Source organism: Lasioglossum baleicum, chromosome 13 (genome assembly GCF_051020765.1).
Source record: "Lasioglossum baleicum chromosome 13, iyLasBale1, whole genome shotgun sequence".
Taxonomy (NCBI): Eukaryota; Metazoa; Arthropoda; class Insecta; order Hymenoptera; family Halictidae; genus Lasioglossum; species Lasioglossum baleicum.
In genome coordinates this window covers 15592826-15608066 of record NC_134941.1, presented here as the reverse complement: position 1 = coordinate 15608066, position 15241 = coordinate 15592826, and the positions used below count along the sequence as shown (strand labels likewise).

General features: G+C 45.5%; 1 protein-coding gene across 8 annotated transcripts in view; it reads right to left on the bottom strand.

The window, feature by feature from the left end:
• The window catches only part of LOC143215060 (inward rectifier potassium channel irk-1), a 40954-nt gene that overhangs the window by 10758 nt on the left and 14955 nt on the right, over positions 1 to 15241 (bottom strand). For 6 of the 8 annotated variants that reach the window (XM_076436803.1, XM_076436801.1, XM_076436805.1 and 3 more), the window contains 7 exons: positions 14962 to 15235; positions 14415 to 14607; positions 14093 to 14314; positions 13091 to 13329; positions 12933 to 13019; positions 12074 to 12375; positions 11717 to 11975 (listed from right to left, as the gene is read on the bottom strand). In XM_076436803.1, coding sequence (XP_076292918.1) covers positions 11717 to 11975; positions 12074 to 12375; positions 12933 to 13019; positions 13091 to 13329; positions 14093 to 14314; positions 14415 to 14607; positions 14962 to 15235 — 1576 coding nt within the window. The remainder of the gene's footprint in view (positions 1 to 11716; positions 11976 to 12073; positions 12376 to 12932; positions 13020 to 13090; positions 13330 to 14092; positions 14315 to 14414; positions 14608 to 14961; positions 15236 to 15241) is intronic. The other 2 variants (XM_076436804.1, XM_076436808.1) reach the window with 1 other exon arrangement.

Here is a 15241-nt window from a genome sequence, read left to right as displayed (position 1 = left end):
CCGAGCAAACGAGTCACCCGTTATCGCCCGGAATCGTAATAATTACATGATCTCGAATGTTTTTCGACCGCCGCGACATCGTTACGAAAGATAAGTCTCGCTCGAGAATATTCGAACCTTGAAATCTTTATGTTTCTTTTCGAGGAAGCCGGAGACTGAGAGCGACAAAGATATCTTAACTTCTCGGCAGAGAGTAGAAGAAACGCGAGACGAACAGCGTGTACTGGGAAAAAGGAAAAATGAGGATCAATTAGGACTTCGATGAGCGGCGCGGCGGCTGCATAATTATTTTGTAGATTTACAGATTGCACGGAGTCGTAATCACTGAATCATCGAACGAATCAACGCGCAGCGTTTCTCATAACCGAGGCAATTTTCGCTGGAAAAATGTTCCTCGATGATCTCCACAATTTTTCATTGATCTATCGATTCTACGGATTTATTATTTTCATTATTATCGTTGCGAAATTGTATCTCGACGAGACGGAAAGGGATAAACATTGTGTAAATGGATATTTATAACAGATAAGAGATCTTATGTATCGTGGCAACATAAATTACGCTCTCCGTTCTCCGATTCGCTGTGCTCTCCTCATAAATATTCCGTTATCGTGCTACCGTCACCTATCGCGACTATCTTCGCCGTTCTCCAGGAGATCGACAACGTCTCTCCTTCATTTGCTGGCGAAAGATCCATAGATCAAAATGCGAGACCGTTGCTCGCGGTAACGAGTGAAAGTTCGGCCCGTTATTCGGATCGTGGAGCTATGGTACACACTGTGTTTCGATAGTTATGAATGGAAGAGTCATTTCTGGAACCGTGAATCTCACAATCAGAGACATGAAAAAATCCGGCTTCGAAATTATTTCCACTAAAATTCAAACCACAATCAAACAATGATCGCACTAGTCTAATTGTAAGCTAATCTAAAACAATCAATCACTTTTTAATTGAATTCTTTCGCGCCTAGTATTCCATTCCGAACTCGATCTGAAAGTTAATCGAAAATGAAATGAAACTACTTTCTTCAATCGAACTTCCTTGAAAATATGCATGTATAAAAAAAATGAAAAACCTCCTGCTGTTTCAACAACCTTCACAAGATTGGCGAGAAACGCGAATAAAAATCGAATAAACGCGATTCGAGGCAATCGAAGGAAGAAACTGAAAAAGATTGAAGGAAGATTGAGTGAAATGAAGAGAGCGAAGGGTGCAAGATCGAGGAATTCGTGCAGATTTAAGTAGAAACGGATCCTCACTGATCAGACTGGTCTGGCTCGGGGCTCGGGGCTCGGGTGCTCGGGGGCTCGAGAGTTGAATCTCCCCTTGTTTCCCTGAAGCTCTGAAGGAGCAGCGCACGTACCTAAGCGCGTCGCACTCGCAACTGTTTCGGATTCGCGGCTGTTGCACGAGATTGTGCGAACGGATGCCATGGCGTTTACCTCTTATGGCATGGCGGGGATAATGCAGACACACGGTGGCACATACTATGATACATACGCGAGCGAACACGCGCCACCGCCTGGCACGTGTGCCAGCCTGCGAAACACGCTGCATGATTATTCGGTTATTCGGGAATTTCGCCGGATGCGAACCTCTGCCCTCTTCCGAGCCGCCAGATGCCCTCGAATGGCTCGAATGCATTTTTACTTCGCGAACCGCCAAAAACTCTGCAAACATTCATGCCAAATCGCAATTTTATACCGGAACATACATACGCCTTGGCAATTTTGCCAGACATTTGACCAATTTTAGAGAAGTTGTTCCCGTCTTAATGGGAATTTGATCGATTATAGTGATTCACGGAATGCCTCCGTAAAAGATTGACCAATCGAGGTGAATTTAACGAGGCATCTTCATTGTAAAACAAACACAGCATGCACTCGTGCAGGTAGATCGCGCTATTCGCGGCTCGATCGAGCATTCTCTCGATTGTTCGTCACGATCACGAGTAGTAGAAAGAAGCTTATCGATAAATATCTCGGGACCCGTCGCGCGGCGGGTATAATTGTGCGTTTAATCGTATGCGTAATCGTTGCACAGTCGCGATCCAGGGAGAAGAGGGACGTTTCCGGTAGGGAGAATGCAGAAACCTGCGCACGTGAGCAATGTGAGAGCATCATCGCGCCGAGCATTGTCGGGTTAGGCTAGTTCGATGCGGTTCTTAACGTTCGAATTCGCATGCTGAGCCGCAGATGATCCGTATCCGTCGGCGGTGCAACACCTTAATCAAGTTATTCCTCGTTACAACAATTCTTCGCGTTGAAATTTCCACTTGCGAACCTAAACTAGTCCGACCATCGTCTTCGCGATCGATAGTTGTGACCGATAGATCGGTCGAGTAAATTACGTTACGTAAATCTTGCATGATCCGTAGCGACATGCAAAAATTGTGTAACGGGTAACGAAAGAATGTTCTTTAGTTGAGATTCATTAGCGAAGAAATATCGAGCACGTGGGTTCATTATTCAGCCTTTCCAGAAGGAGTCTCGATCAATGATTCTTAATGATTTTTATAAGACACGCATTAAACAGTTTCAGAGAGTCCCGTGGCATGAAAGTAACGATAGCATAAATTCCATAGTTTATCGACCAATTATGTCCCTAGATTATGCACGCATCAAATCCTCAGTTTATCGATCATTATTTCCCTAGAGTATCGCGTATATTATGAACGCACACAATCTTCATTTTTATTCTGCACTCGCCCTAGCGTATTAAACGTGTTCATTGTTCATCCTCCTTCGATTTAATGAACCTGCATAAAAGAAAATCTAGATTGTCGAAAATTTCTATCAACAGTCTGTATTCTCTGTGTTTAATTAAACCTGAATGAAATGAACACAAAATTCCGACCAACCAGGTTTCTCAATTAGCCTGTGGATCCACACGCGCATCTGGAATTCATTGATGCCGGCGCAACGCCGACGTAAAGTCGACCTCGCAATTGTCGTAACACGCGTGGCAAAAGCAATCCAAAGGGAGCCACGGTTTCATTGCTACAGGTCCCCGCCGCGTTTCGCAAGGTCGCGATCCTAATCTTTTCATGTGAAAAAGCGGAAGGCTGAAGAACTGCGTGCGCGCGCGCGGTTCCAGGTATTTCATACATCATCGTCGCGCTGTTTCCGCGTTTCAAAACGGAAAGTGATAAGCAACGTTTCACGGACTTCTTGGTACCGAGAGACGCACGATTCCTAATTATCTTGATGAACTTCCACGTGATTTTACACGCCGTCGAATTTTTACAAAGGATCGATCAAACTTCTCTCTGAGAGAATTCGCGAGATTAATCGAAGAAGAGCGTATTCGATGGTATTCGATGATCGAGAGCACGTCGGTCACGAAAGAACGCGACGTTCCGAACCGGCTCGAAGAAACGAGGTCGACACGCGATCGGATGTCGGAAAATTCGCGTCCCGCTTGATGATCATTAATCACTGATCATCCGACCGAGCGGCTCATTGTCTTTCCGGCGTGGATCACGTGAACCGCCGCCAGAGCGATCGCGCCGATCAATTAACGCATTCTCTCACGTCATCGACGTTTACCTTTCAAACGCGCCAGTGATGCCAACGATCGCCGCGAAAATCCATGGAAACCTTCTCTCTTGATCTTCTCTCAAACTCTTTTTCTAGATCCCCTGGATTTCGATTGTTTCACCGTTCGAAGTAAATCAGCAAAACTGTCTAACGAAATCGATCGATATCAATCCAGAATAGACAAGCTCGATCGATCGGCACGGTCGGCCACGTGGTCTTCGATCGCTTCACAGATGTCGTTCGAACTGCGTACGTCACTTTTCGAATTTCAAATCTCCCGCCGAAGGGATCAACGCAACTTCTCGACTCGGCGCGACGCGACGCGGCGGAGGCTTTCGGACGATCGAAGCGGGATTTCTCGACGATTTTAAAAGAGAAACGATGGAGAGACAGGTCGGAGAGACTACGACGTCGACGTCGAAACCTCGTGAAACTGCGATCGCGTCGGCAACGAGCGTACCGAGCAACGAGTTTGCCCAGTGACGTCAACACACCTTCCTCGCCCGCCTTTATCCCTTCCCTATTCTCTCTTACTTAGCCTTTTCCTCCTACTTCGCAACGAGATCGAGGATCGGTCGACCAACAGCCACGTAGAATCTCGTGCCCGTCTGTCCCGGCCCGTCGATCCTCGATCGTTTCCCTGGATCGTTCCTCGAATCGAATTCCTCGGATATAATTGTGCTCCGGACATTCATACTTTGCTATTTTAGACGATACTAGGAATTTCGACTTAACTTTATTCTTTGCGTCAAAGGTTTCGCTGGAATTATTTCATTTGAAAAATCTAAAATCCAGGCGTAGCCTTTCAAAATTGAAAGCTCACCTTCTATCTATACACATGTATGACCAGAGTGAGACCCCGTTTTCTCTTTCATCTCCACAGCGTTTTTACAAAAAAGAAAAAGTAAACGGACGCCGCGCCTGAACAGGCTTATGCTTATGTTGCCACGGAGCGTGCAACAATACGGAAAATTCAATACAGTATTAGCAATAGATTTTTGCGAAAACTAAAAGCGACCCCTCTATACGTGAAAAGGAAAAAGTAGTTGACAATGTCGAAATCAATAACGTATTCAAACTTCATCAAAATCGGAGAGGAGTGCCTCTTTCTAAATATTGTAATTACCGAAGACACAAAAAGGTTCCAAGGGAACGTCGATAAATCGCGGATTACTTCTCAAGCTAACGAAGTAATAAACTTCTTTGTCCCCGGCCGCGGCCCCGAGCAAGAAAGCTCTCGCAAAGAATGATTACTTCAGTAGAAACAGCCGTCCCTGTTCAGACCACCTGTTGCCATAAGTAGAATGATCCTGGATTTTGATCGTTATCATAAGTAGGGATTGTGGAAAGTTTTTTTTCGATGGAGCTGTTGCGTGAATTCGTGGAACCGATGTTTAGAGGCTCGCACACCGGTTCTCTTGCATATTTGATGAGATCATTCGGAGGCGAGATTTTTGAGCGTATGCTAATCAGACAACACATTCTGTTCTGTTTTATTATGCGAGTTACGGTACTAGCTCGTATCAATTTGTCAATGGGACGAAGGCTACCGCAAATCGTCGCGTCGCGTCGTGCGACACTGTTTTTTCGATAAATGGTGTGCCGCTCACTTTTTCTACTTTGTTTCTACTCGTATTAGGTTGTCCTAAAAGTTTCTTTCACTACGTGCACATTTCTATGAAATGTTAGTTAACATCAGCATACACAAACAACACAATCTTCTGTTCGTAAATATTTTATTATTCCTTAAGATTCCTCTTACTTAACCATGCCAAAACTACTCTGAATTTCTACCAGGCATATTAATCGAGAACGAAACGAACTTTTGGGACAACCTAATACAGTGACTCGAATTAATATTCGGACGCTCTAAAAAGGACGATAACTTTTTTTAATATTGTACTATACGATTTGAACTTTTTTTGGGAAGCTAGAGCAGTTAGTTTATTACCGGATGAGAAAAGAAATTGTTTTTCTTTGGGCAATGTGGGCTACAATGCTCACTGCCATTCAAAGATAACGTACAGGATGTTCAAGCGCATCTTCGAATTCGTTTCCCACGAGCGGCGCGGCGCGGTGTCTGAAAATTTGTTTGTGGAACAGAATAGGGTACGAACAATGGATCGTTAAATTTCGCCGGAGTCAATGATTTGCCCAGGCACAGTGGACAGTCATTACTTAATTCGCGGTGCGCACGAAATGCTTGTTGCTCGATTTTTCGGCCATACCGACCGTCGCGTCGTCCACGTCCCTCGGATCGTTTCGCGAGCGGAGCACGTGCGTTCACGGTGCATCGGCTTGTGTGTACGCCGCGCCGTACACGCTAATGCGCACTAACAAGGGACAGTGTGTACACTGGTATCCACTAATAGGGGACACACTTCGCCGTGATAATAACCAATTACGTCAACGAGGCCGGAGGGCATGACCGTGACGTTTCGATGAGCGAGCGCTCCGACACGACCGGTCGAGTGCCTCGAACCGGACGAATTTTCGTTCGACTTCGTTAATTAGCTTCTGGCTTAGTCGTTCGAACACACCTTGCGATTTATAGAACCGATGTTATCGGGACCTACAATTAACAATTTTCAAATTTTCCATCAAAATCCGTAGTCTTTAGATTGAGAACCTGCCGAATGTCGTAAATCTTCAAAATCTGCCTTTCAAGTGAAATGTAATCATTTCCAGATCATTAACAGGATCAATTAGTTCCGTCCGCAGGCAATGTTTATCACCAATCTCTCGTTAACGATGAAACGAACAATCCAGCAAGGTCAACGGACAGTTAATCGGGTTTCGACATCCATCTGGACAGAACGCGTTTCCATGGCAACAGTCCATCTCGATAATTAATTTCACTATCACTCCGTCGTCGATCGATGCAATCAGAATTCGAAAGGAGCGTTTTACCTGCTTCTCGACGCACACCGTCGCCGATACGAAAGTCGAGTTAGGAACACTGGGTCTCAAGGTCTCCAGAACACGAATTTAAGAAACACCTTCGCGTCTTCTTCTCTCTTCTTCTGTTTGATGAGTCACGAACTTCGCGAGAAAGCGGACGCATCGGGATTCCGCGGACAATGTTGATTCATGTTATGTGCGTCGGAAAAAATTTGATATTTAGCTGTTTCATAGTTCGCCGTGATCCATTACGGCGGCAAGCGCGTCATTACCGGCCGGGGGGCGGGATCCGTGGGCCGGGGGCCGGGGGCCGTCCATCTCATTAATTGCGTCCGCGGACTGCACGGATTCATTCATGAATCCGACGATCCGCGATACGATAACGCGCTCTCTCTCTCTCTCTCTCTCTCTCTCTCTCTCTCTCTCTCCCCTCCCCCCCCTCTCCCTCTCTCTTTCCACTCGTTATGTACTTGCAACTTTAACCGTAATCGGTGCAAAAAAACGGGCAAATGATTTTTTGATTGGAGGCTCTCGGAGAACGGTCGTTCATTCATAATCATTGTCGATTATTATTATGTCGTTTACTAGAGAAGATTGTGCTGGATTTTTCTGATCATTTTCTTAGGTTAATCGTACTTTTAACGTCTAGTTACGTGTCCATATTTGTTCAATATCTTATGGTGTTGTTATTGAACAAATATGGACACGTAACTAGACATTAAAAGTACGATCAACCTAAGTAAATGATCAGAAAAAGCGAACACGATCTTATGGTGTTGTTTTATGATTCTTTCTTTCAAAATCAAATGAAATCGTTCTACTATGATAAACGATTGAAAAAGACAATCGGCAACAACTTGAGAGGAATACCATCTTACTAGCCAAAAAGAAAAACACTGTGACGCTTTTTCTCGCAATAAACGACAGGTATGAACAGCAACACAAAAATCCGCAGTTTCCATTCAGCAAAGGAATCAGCCGGCCCGAGGAAAACCCAGCCCGCTATCGTAACACTTACACGCTCGGCTCAGCTCGGCTCGGCTCCATTCGATTCGAAAAGTGTGACGACCTTCAGCCACGGTTGTCTTAGTCACTCGCGACTGCCATGCCGCCGTGCCGCGCCGTGAAAATGAGGTAAACAAGTGTGTAATAAAATTGTTATCCAAGTAATCAGTCTTTTTCTCGCGGCGAAACCAGACGTAGACGGTGTTGCGTGTGCGAGCACGCGGTGATTCCGACTTGAGAAAGTCGAGCCTCTGTCCGTCACGACGACGAGACTCGACGACACTGACGGCTACCCTTCTTTCCTTCCTCCTCGACGATACACTGACTCGACTTTCGCCTTTCGTTCCCGGCAAACCGATAACGCAGGATCATCGTTGGAATGTGTTCTATATTTTGTTAGGTGGTCTCGTTAGCGACTGGCTTTAGTCGTGACGATGCTTATGGTAGTTTATTATGATGAATGTTCTGCTCGTTAACATGCATAGCGCGATAAGCGTTCCAATTCTTGTGCCTTGTCCGTTTCCATTGTTCCTCGTCTGTTTGCTCGTCGAGAAAATCCCGAATTATTCTCATTTTATTCGATACAGACATTTCATTGAAAAATATATTGTATAATTTGAAAAAAAGACTTTCTCTTAAAATGCAAACGAATTAATACTGAACGGATTCGAAAGTGATCCTGACATGTGAAAACATTGAAAATGCTGTGAATACATTGCTCGAGCCTCCAGCTCATATCGTTGACAATTTGATGAACCATTGTGGAGTTGTTTGACAGCGGTTTCGTGAGTCAGAGCGGGTGTTAGTGTAGTCCGTACTCCGTAGGAAGAGCGAGCATTCGAGGCGCGAACAGGAGCACGCGAATCGTTATTCGCGAGATAGTGCTAGCATAATCAGCATATCAGACCGAGGACAGTCCCGGAGAAGGATGTCGCAATTCTGCGTAGCAAGGTGATACGCTTCGTCGTTTTTCCATCCTCGCGCGCCGGCTGTCATTCTAGACAGCGCTCATTGTCGGACAGACAATGGGCTGTTTTGAATAAGAAATTGAGAGAATCGCGATAACGCGATTGTAGAAACTCGCCTCGGGAACGCGGAATCGTCGATAAAGGCCGCTGACTTTCGAATCAACGAAATAATCGCGAACGTGGCTAATAATCCCATTAAATTAAAGACACATCAAAGAATCTTTAATACTAAACCTGCTCGAACCAAATCATAATTTTTATTTCAAAATTGCTGAAATCATAAAGACTCCTTTATAGAAAAAATTGGATGAATTTCTTAACTCAAGTATACATATACATACATATATCCGTGGTTGACAGGAAGAAAGCCACTTTTATTTTCGAGATATTGGCGTTCAAAATTTTTCATCGCTAATGCTTTCACATAGGACATCGGTTAAATTGCATTATTTGTTTCAGCCTTCCGAATTTGTTTCCATGACATCGGGAAGCTCAATAAATGTATAATTCATAAGTATATAATATTTAATGAAAGGATAATATTATAAATTAAAACTGGGTTCTCGGAAAAGGAGGACGGGCGCGGCGGGAGGATTTTGTCAGACGTCGGACAAGGGAGACAAGGGAGACAAGGGAGAGTCTGGTTTCTAGTTTTCACGGTGGGCGAGCTTGCGCGGCTCTCGAAAGAGGGTCTGGTCGCGAGGAACAAGGAACAAGGACACGGGCCGTGCACTTGCACGGATATCTACGTGCTCGAGGAACATGATAGCCGGTTTAGCGAGTTTCGCGTGGTGTCATGGCTCGTCGCGCGTGGAAACCTGGCCCACGGCGCGGCGCGTCCGAGGGACGAGATTAAACAATTGACTGGCGTGATAACGAGGGCACTTCCCGCCACTAAACTCATCCTGTCCTGTCGTTTCGTGTCGTGCCGTATCGTATCGTGTCGTGTCGTGTCGTGTCGTGTCGTGTCGTGCCGCGTCGAGTCGTCTAACCTACGGCTCTCTGGATCCACTTAATCCTATGCTCATCCATCTGCCCTTCAACCATCACAGCGCGCACCATGCGTTGTTGCATCACGGCGTCGAATACCTAGACGTACGTGCACGAATTCGAACCGTTTCCCTTCTACCTTGGAATACCGTGAACCGACACTCCACGACGTTGGCTATCTGTGTATATCCGACATTCCATTTAGTTAATTTCATAATCGAGGCCACGAGCTGAGCATATCTTTGCTTTGCGGCTTTTTCTCCGGAATGGTTTCTTGACCTTTGTGAATTTTTGAGGCGCAAATATTTGGGAAAATTGTCTCGACTGATTGTAGAGAGCTGTCGTGCGATCATCGTTTACCGTGCGGTTTTTTTTTACACTTGGAATTAATAAATTGTTATAACTTGACCTCTCCTCACGTATTCCTCCTGGGTGATTCTTCCCGAGTTAATTACGTGTACCAGAGAAGTATATTCTAGAACGCTGGCAGAAAGAGATTAAATCTATCTATCTATCTATATAACTACATATAAAATAGAAAAGTATGTGTGTATGTATGTATGATCCTGCTATAACAACCTTTTCAGGTACATACTACATACACCGCCAGTGGTCGGGCGCAACCCGCCCGCCGCGAGCAGCTAGTGTGTTATATATAGAAATTATATGAAGCTGAGAAATATTAATTTTTGTATTCGTTGGATAGCAACAGCGATGCTTTCTAAACTTCTAGATTCTGTGGATTCGTCGACTATTCTATCGACACGAGTCGAGTGGAACGAAGGAGATAATTTCTTCTAGCCGAGCGCCGCGCCGCGCCGGCCAGATCATCAGGGCATGCCATTTAACCGATGATTTCCGGGCTCGTTTAGCCTCAGCCTACAAGCGCACGCTTAGATCTGCGAAGCGTGCCACGATGCTGCCTCGCGATCTTGCAAAATTATACGTTTACGCGCGCGGAAAATAAACATCGTTTTTCTGTGTATGTACATATCTATCGTACCTCTTACAAAAAAAGAATACGATGGAATTCATCTACTGATTGATTACCGAATGCGTTTGTAAAGGTCAGACAGTGTTCGGCATTTTCTATTGAAAGTTTTGCTATTAAGTATCAACGTGTCTCCAAGATGAACAGTATAAATCGGCTGATTTTCCTTACCACTTGAAAGTTATTATCGTTGTTAATGGTTTGAACGAGTTACAAGTTGGGATTCCATTATAATTGTTTGAAGAGGGTATAGGGCGCAGGGGACAGGTCGCAGAATTCAACTAGAATAATGAAGATTGAATGATTTGTTGTAGTTTGATTCGTGTCGACTTCCATTTGAGTTCAAGTTCGCCTGATTCGACGTCACGATCTAAGAAAGGTCGATTCACCAGCGAGATTTATGGAATACTGTGTTGCCGATACGCTCTAAACTCTAAACTTAACGCGTTCAGATCTATTTATACCTGGTGTGTAATGCAGCCACCAATGCATAGGAACTGTGAAACACTGATCACACACGACGATAGTGTGACTCACAGTTATCGCGCTCCTTTTAATTAGAGTTCCGAGTAACTGTAGCTCCGTTCGATTTACCGAGATCCTGATTGAACAAAATTCCTCTCGGCGGTCTACATCTTTACCCGAGTCTGATGTTGATAGTCCAGAAAGCTTCGAGCAACACATTCTCTTGTACAAAATTGTACAAATTGCAATGCAAACTCGAATCATTTCAAAATTATTTCGTTCCCTTAAGAATCCTTTTTCATCCCGTTCTGATATATTACAATATATCAATATTATGTTAACTTCTGTTGGCGGACTAAATATCGACAAAAAAAAAAATAGGAAAAATTGCGGAAAACACAGAAACGGGAGCCACGAGCGATCCGGCGCGTACCGGATGCAGTCTAGTTGAAGGAACTCGAGCGAACGCAAGCATAGTGCGAAGGCAGCCCGGCATGACGTCTTTGTGCTCCAGATAGAACAATTTAGAAGTCCGGTCTACGGCGAAGTCGAGTTGTTTTAAGAGGGCGATCGTTGCGAATCGCCTGGGGAGTAATTGATCCTCATCGCCGCGCCGCGCCGCAGCGCGCTGTGGCAATTTGCCCGAGCACAGGAGCCTGTGCCTTCGTGCGTTTGATAGCGGGTCATCGATGGTAAAGCGGAAGCGACCGCCGCGCCGCGCCGCGCCGCGTCGGATAACAAGTTGTTGAGATTTTCGCTGGATCCGTGTTCGCGGAACGTCCACGGAATCGTTAAACGATCCTCTCGGGGCAGATCCTTTAATTATTGCATATTAGATTCGGGGTCGATCACTCACCTATACCTGCTCCTGCGGTCCCCTGCTCAGAGGATGATGATTCGTCTTCGACGAGTCGGAGTCCATCGGGTCCGAATCCCGGTGAACCCTTCCGGAGATCGTGATCACGTGATCGTCGTCGCCTAAAATGAAGCTGGTCTTCTTCTGCGGCTCTTTGACGGGTTTATGGTTGTCGCCTAAGCTCGATCTTCTGGATGAGGAGAGGGTGGGAGGGGCAGGCTCGCGGCAGCCCTCCAGAGGCTCCGCGAATTTCGGATGCCTGCAAGAACAAAATGTAACACATGCGCATTTAATTATTTTCTTCGGTGAATTTGTTACGCGTGCCAGGATTGGACACATGAAGAGTTGTTGGTTCACCTAGCTTCTAAATGCAGTCGGGACGGTGTCTTCGGCGGGGGGTTGATAGAGACTGGAATCTGATCACTGATGGTGGTTCTCGAGGTGGATCTCCTCAATACGTCCACGTTAGTCCTGTTCTCGCTCTTCTTCGAGTCCAGCGTGCCCCTCGACGCGTCTTTGTGCATCCTCCTCTCCTCCTTGACGTGCACTCGACTCTTCCTTAACGTCGCGTTGATATCCTCCAACACACGATTATAATCCTCCTGTCCTCTCGTGTCCTCTGCTACGAGTCCGACAGGGTGGGGCTCGCTGTCCAGTAACTACGAGAACAGATAACACAAGTTAATCGAGACGGCAATCTTTTCCAACACATTTTTTCGAGCGTGCTTATTATACAATATATTTTCGAGCAACATAAAAGATACGATTTGATAACGCTGTATACAGTAAAAGGACAAGAGTATCGTCAACTTCAACAGGATACATGTACCAGGATTCAGCGTTATACATGTACATATGTGCTTGCAGGGAATCTTGAGAAGATAGCAGGCCAAGTTCAACCTCTTTCGTAAAATGGAACATCTCCTCGAGCCTCTCGAAATCTCTTTGCATCCAAATTGCTTCAGCAACGTATGATAAAAGACGAGCATTGTATGTAGATAATTCTCAAAGGTCCACGTTGTGTCCCCGGTGCAATAAGAATTTCTTTGCGTAGCTTATCTTCTTCTACGAAGCAATGAGACTCGACAAAGGCAAGAAAAATTCTAAAGACTACACTCGTAACCAATTGTAAACTAATACGTAGTGCCAGGAAACAACATCAGGAAAATTCGATTCGTTTTCCTCTTTCTCGAATTATACTATACATATCTCTTACCGTAGTTACAATACTCAACCAGTCCCTCCTCCCGCGCCGATTATTCTTCTTTCGCGCAATCTTTCGGCGGATTGTTTTTCTGAGCGGCTGAGAAGCACGAACCGATTGAACGAAACGATTATTATCGCTGCTATAAATAAAATCCGGTAAGACCGTACCTCGTTCTGAGTGTAAAAGACGGGCTGTTTGCCGTCGGTCTGTACGCTCTGCATGCTCTCGCGCCTCAAGGAGCCGTCCGGGCTGGTGATCATAACCGGGATCGGCGTCAGCGGAGTCATCGGTGGTACGTTCATGTGCAATCCGCCGGTCGATGATGCCAGGCTCGAACCGGATCCGGTGGTCAACGAGCTACTGGACGCGTCCCGGTAATGAGGGAACCCGCTGCTGCTCATGCGCTCTGAAATCATCATACGTGGAATTCTAAATCTGCCGATCGCTCGGAAATATCGCGAGAAACGGAAACTACCGGTCAACTGTATCCAGGAATCTCGTTTACGAGTCGCAACAAGCCACCGGTGGACTCATTAACCTAACCCAACCATTTTAAGAACCTGTCCAGGATATTAACCGCGTCCCGTTGCTTATCCTGCAAACCAGACACTTTTTCGACCGAGTCGTCCGCGCGACATTCTGCATCTTCGATTTTTACTCGACGCCACAGACTCTATATGTATACGTATTCGCAAGTTTTTAGCATTCGAGCCGAACAAGCGATGCTCCTGGACGGTTACGGACGTTGACGATGTTCTCGTATTTTTATAGAGAGCTAGAAGTATCTAGACGTGTATCTAACTTTCTGATGAATGAGTGCAGATTTCTTTATGTTTTTCAGAATCTATGCAACTCCAACTAGTAAAGTTGATCACCAACGTCCATAAAATATAGAAAATCTTCTATGCTTTCTTGCGAAGAACATATTTATATCAATTCTTTTTGGGAATAGCGTATTTATCCATTGTCTTTGGACTGTATAATAAATGCAATAAAAGCACTCTAGTCAAGTCCACGCTTCGCGATTAGTATCGGCGCAGATTCAGCGAACGTGATTCATTAATCACGTTAATCGGGGTCAATTACATTTGGTCAACGATCCAGAATTCAGTTTTTACGACCCGAACAGCGACCCGCGTTATAGATCGTTAAAAGAATCGTTTCCGTACCTCCCTTCGCGCGTTGCATCGCTCTGATTTTATCGAGATCGGCTGCAGAACAGAGAGGCGTGTCCACCTCGTAGGTGTTGTTGAACAGAGTATAGTTCACTTCGTATTCCCCCGTTTCCTTCTTGAACGTGATTATATGCTCGAATCGGTGTCCCCATAATATCTCTGAAGGTAAATAGGAACTTCTCGCTTGCGTTGTCATGCCGGTCGATTCGATCACGCCTGAAATTATCATGATATCTCAATGCAATCTTTAACCTTTCTTTTCTAGTGTATTTTTGATAATTTTTTATTTTCTTGAATCACCGTTTCGATTACTCACCCTCTAATATCACTACGATCTCGAAACGCTCCCTCAGCATATCACTGGCGGATATGTGATAAAGAGGCGACTGCTCGTCGATCTTGTGCACGATCGTCGTCGGCCAGATAAAGAATATCTTATCCTCTTCACCGTCTCCACCCACCTTTAATTCCGTCTGGAAAAATGGCAGCAGTTCTCCTTCCCTTGTCACCTGAAATTAGGCGGGAAATGCTGTAAATGTGCATAACACAGAGACTTTTATTGTTCTATATTCTACCTATCATAATTGCACTGCCACGCCGAAAGATTTTAATCGCAGTGCGTTCATCAACTTTCGTTTTGACTTTGACGTATGCTCTCGATTTCTCGACTCGGGTCTTAAAATCAGCTTCTGGCTCCACCGGTCATCGTATAAATACATTCAGTTATTGCGGAATAATTGCGACTCGATAAAAATAGAAATAGAAAAGGACGAACAGTGAAAGAGCGAGAAAGAGAGGAGCGGTATCTCCGGTGGAAAGCGAAATGTGTTTTCTCTCGCCGACTGTTCAAGGTTCGCGCTCACCTTCCTTTTGATCATCTGAGCCCTGACGTGGGCCTCGATGATGTGGCTCTTCCTCATGTCACCGACACGGAACATCAGACAAGGCTGGCCATCCCTCTGGCAGATCACGGCGTTCCTCGAGAACAGCAACGTCTGCGTCCTCTTCTTCGGCCGAGACAGCTTCGCGAACACTATGCCGACCATGAACGCTTGCAGAATCACGCCGGTCATCGATTGGATGCATATCACGAACACCGCCTCCGGACACTCGTCCGTCGGGTGTTTCGAGCCGTACCTAAAA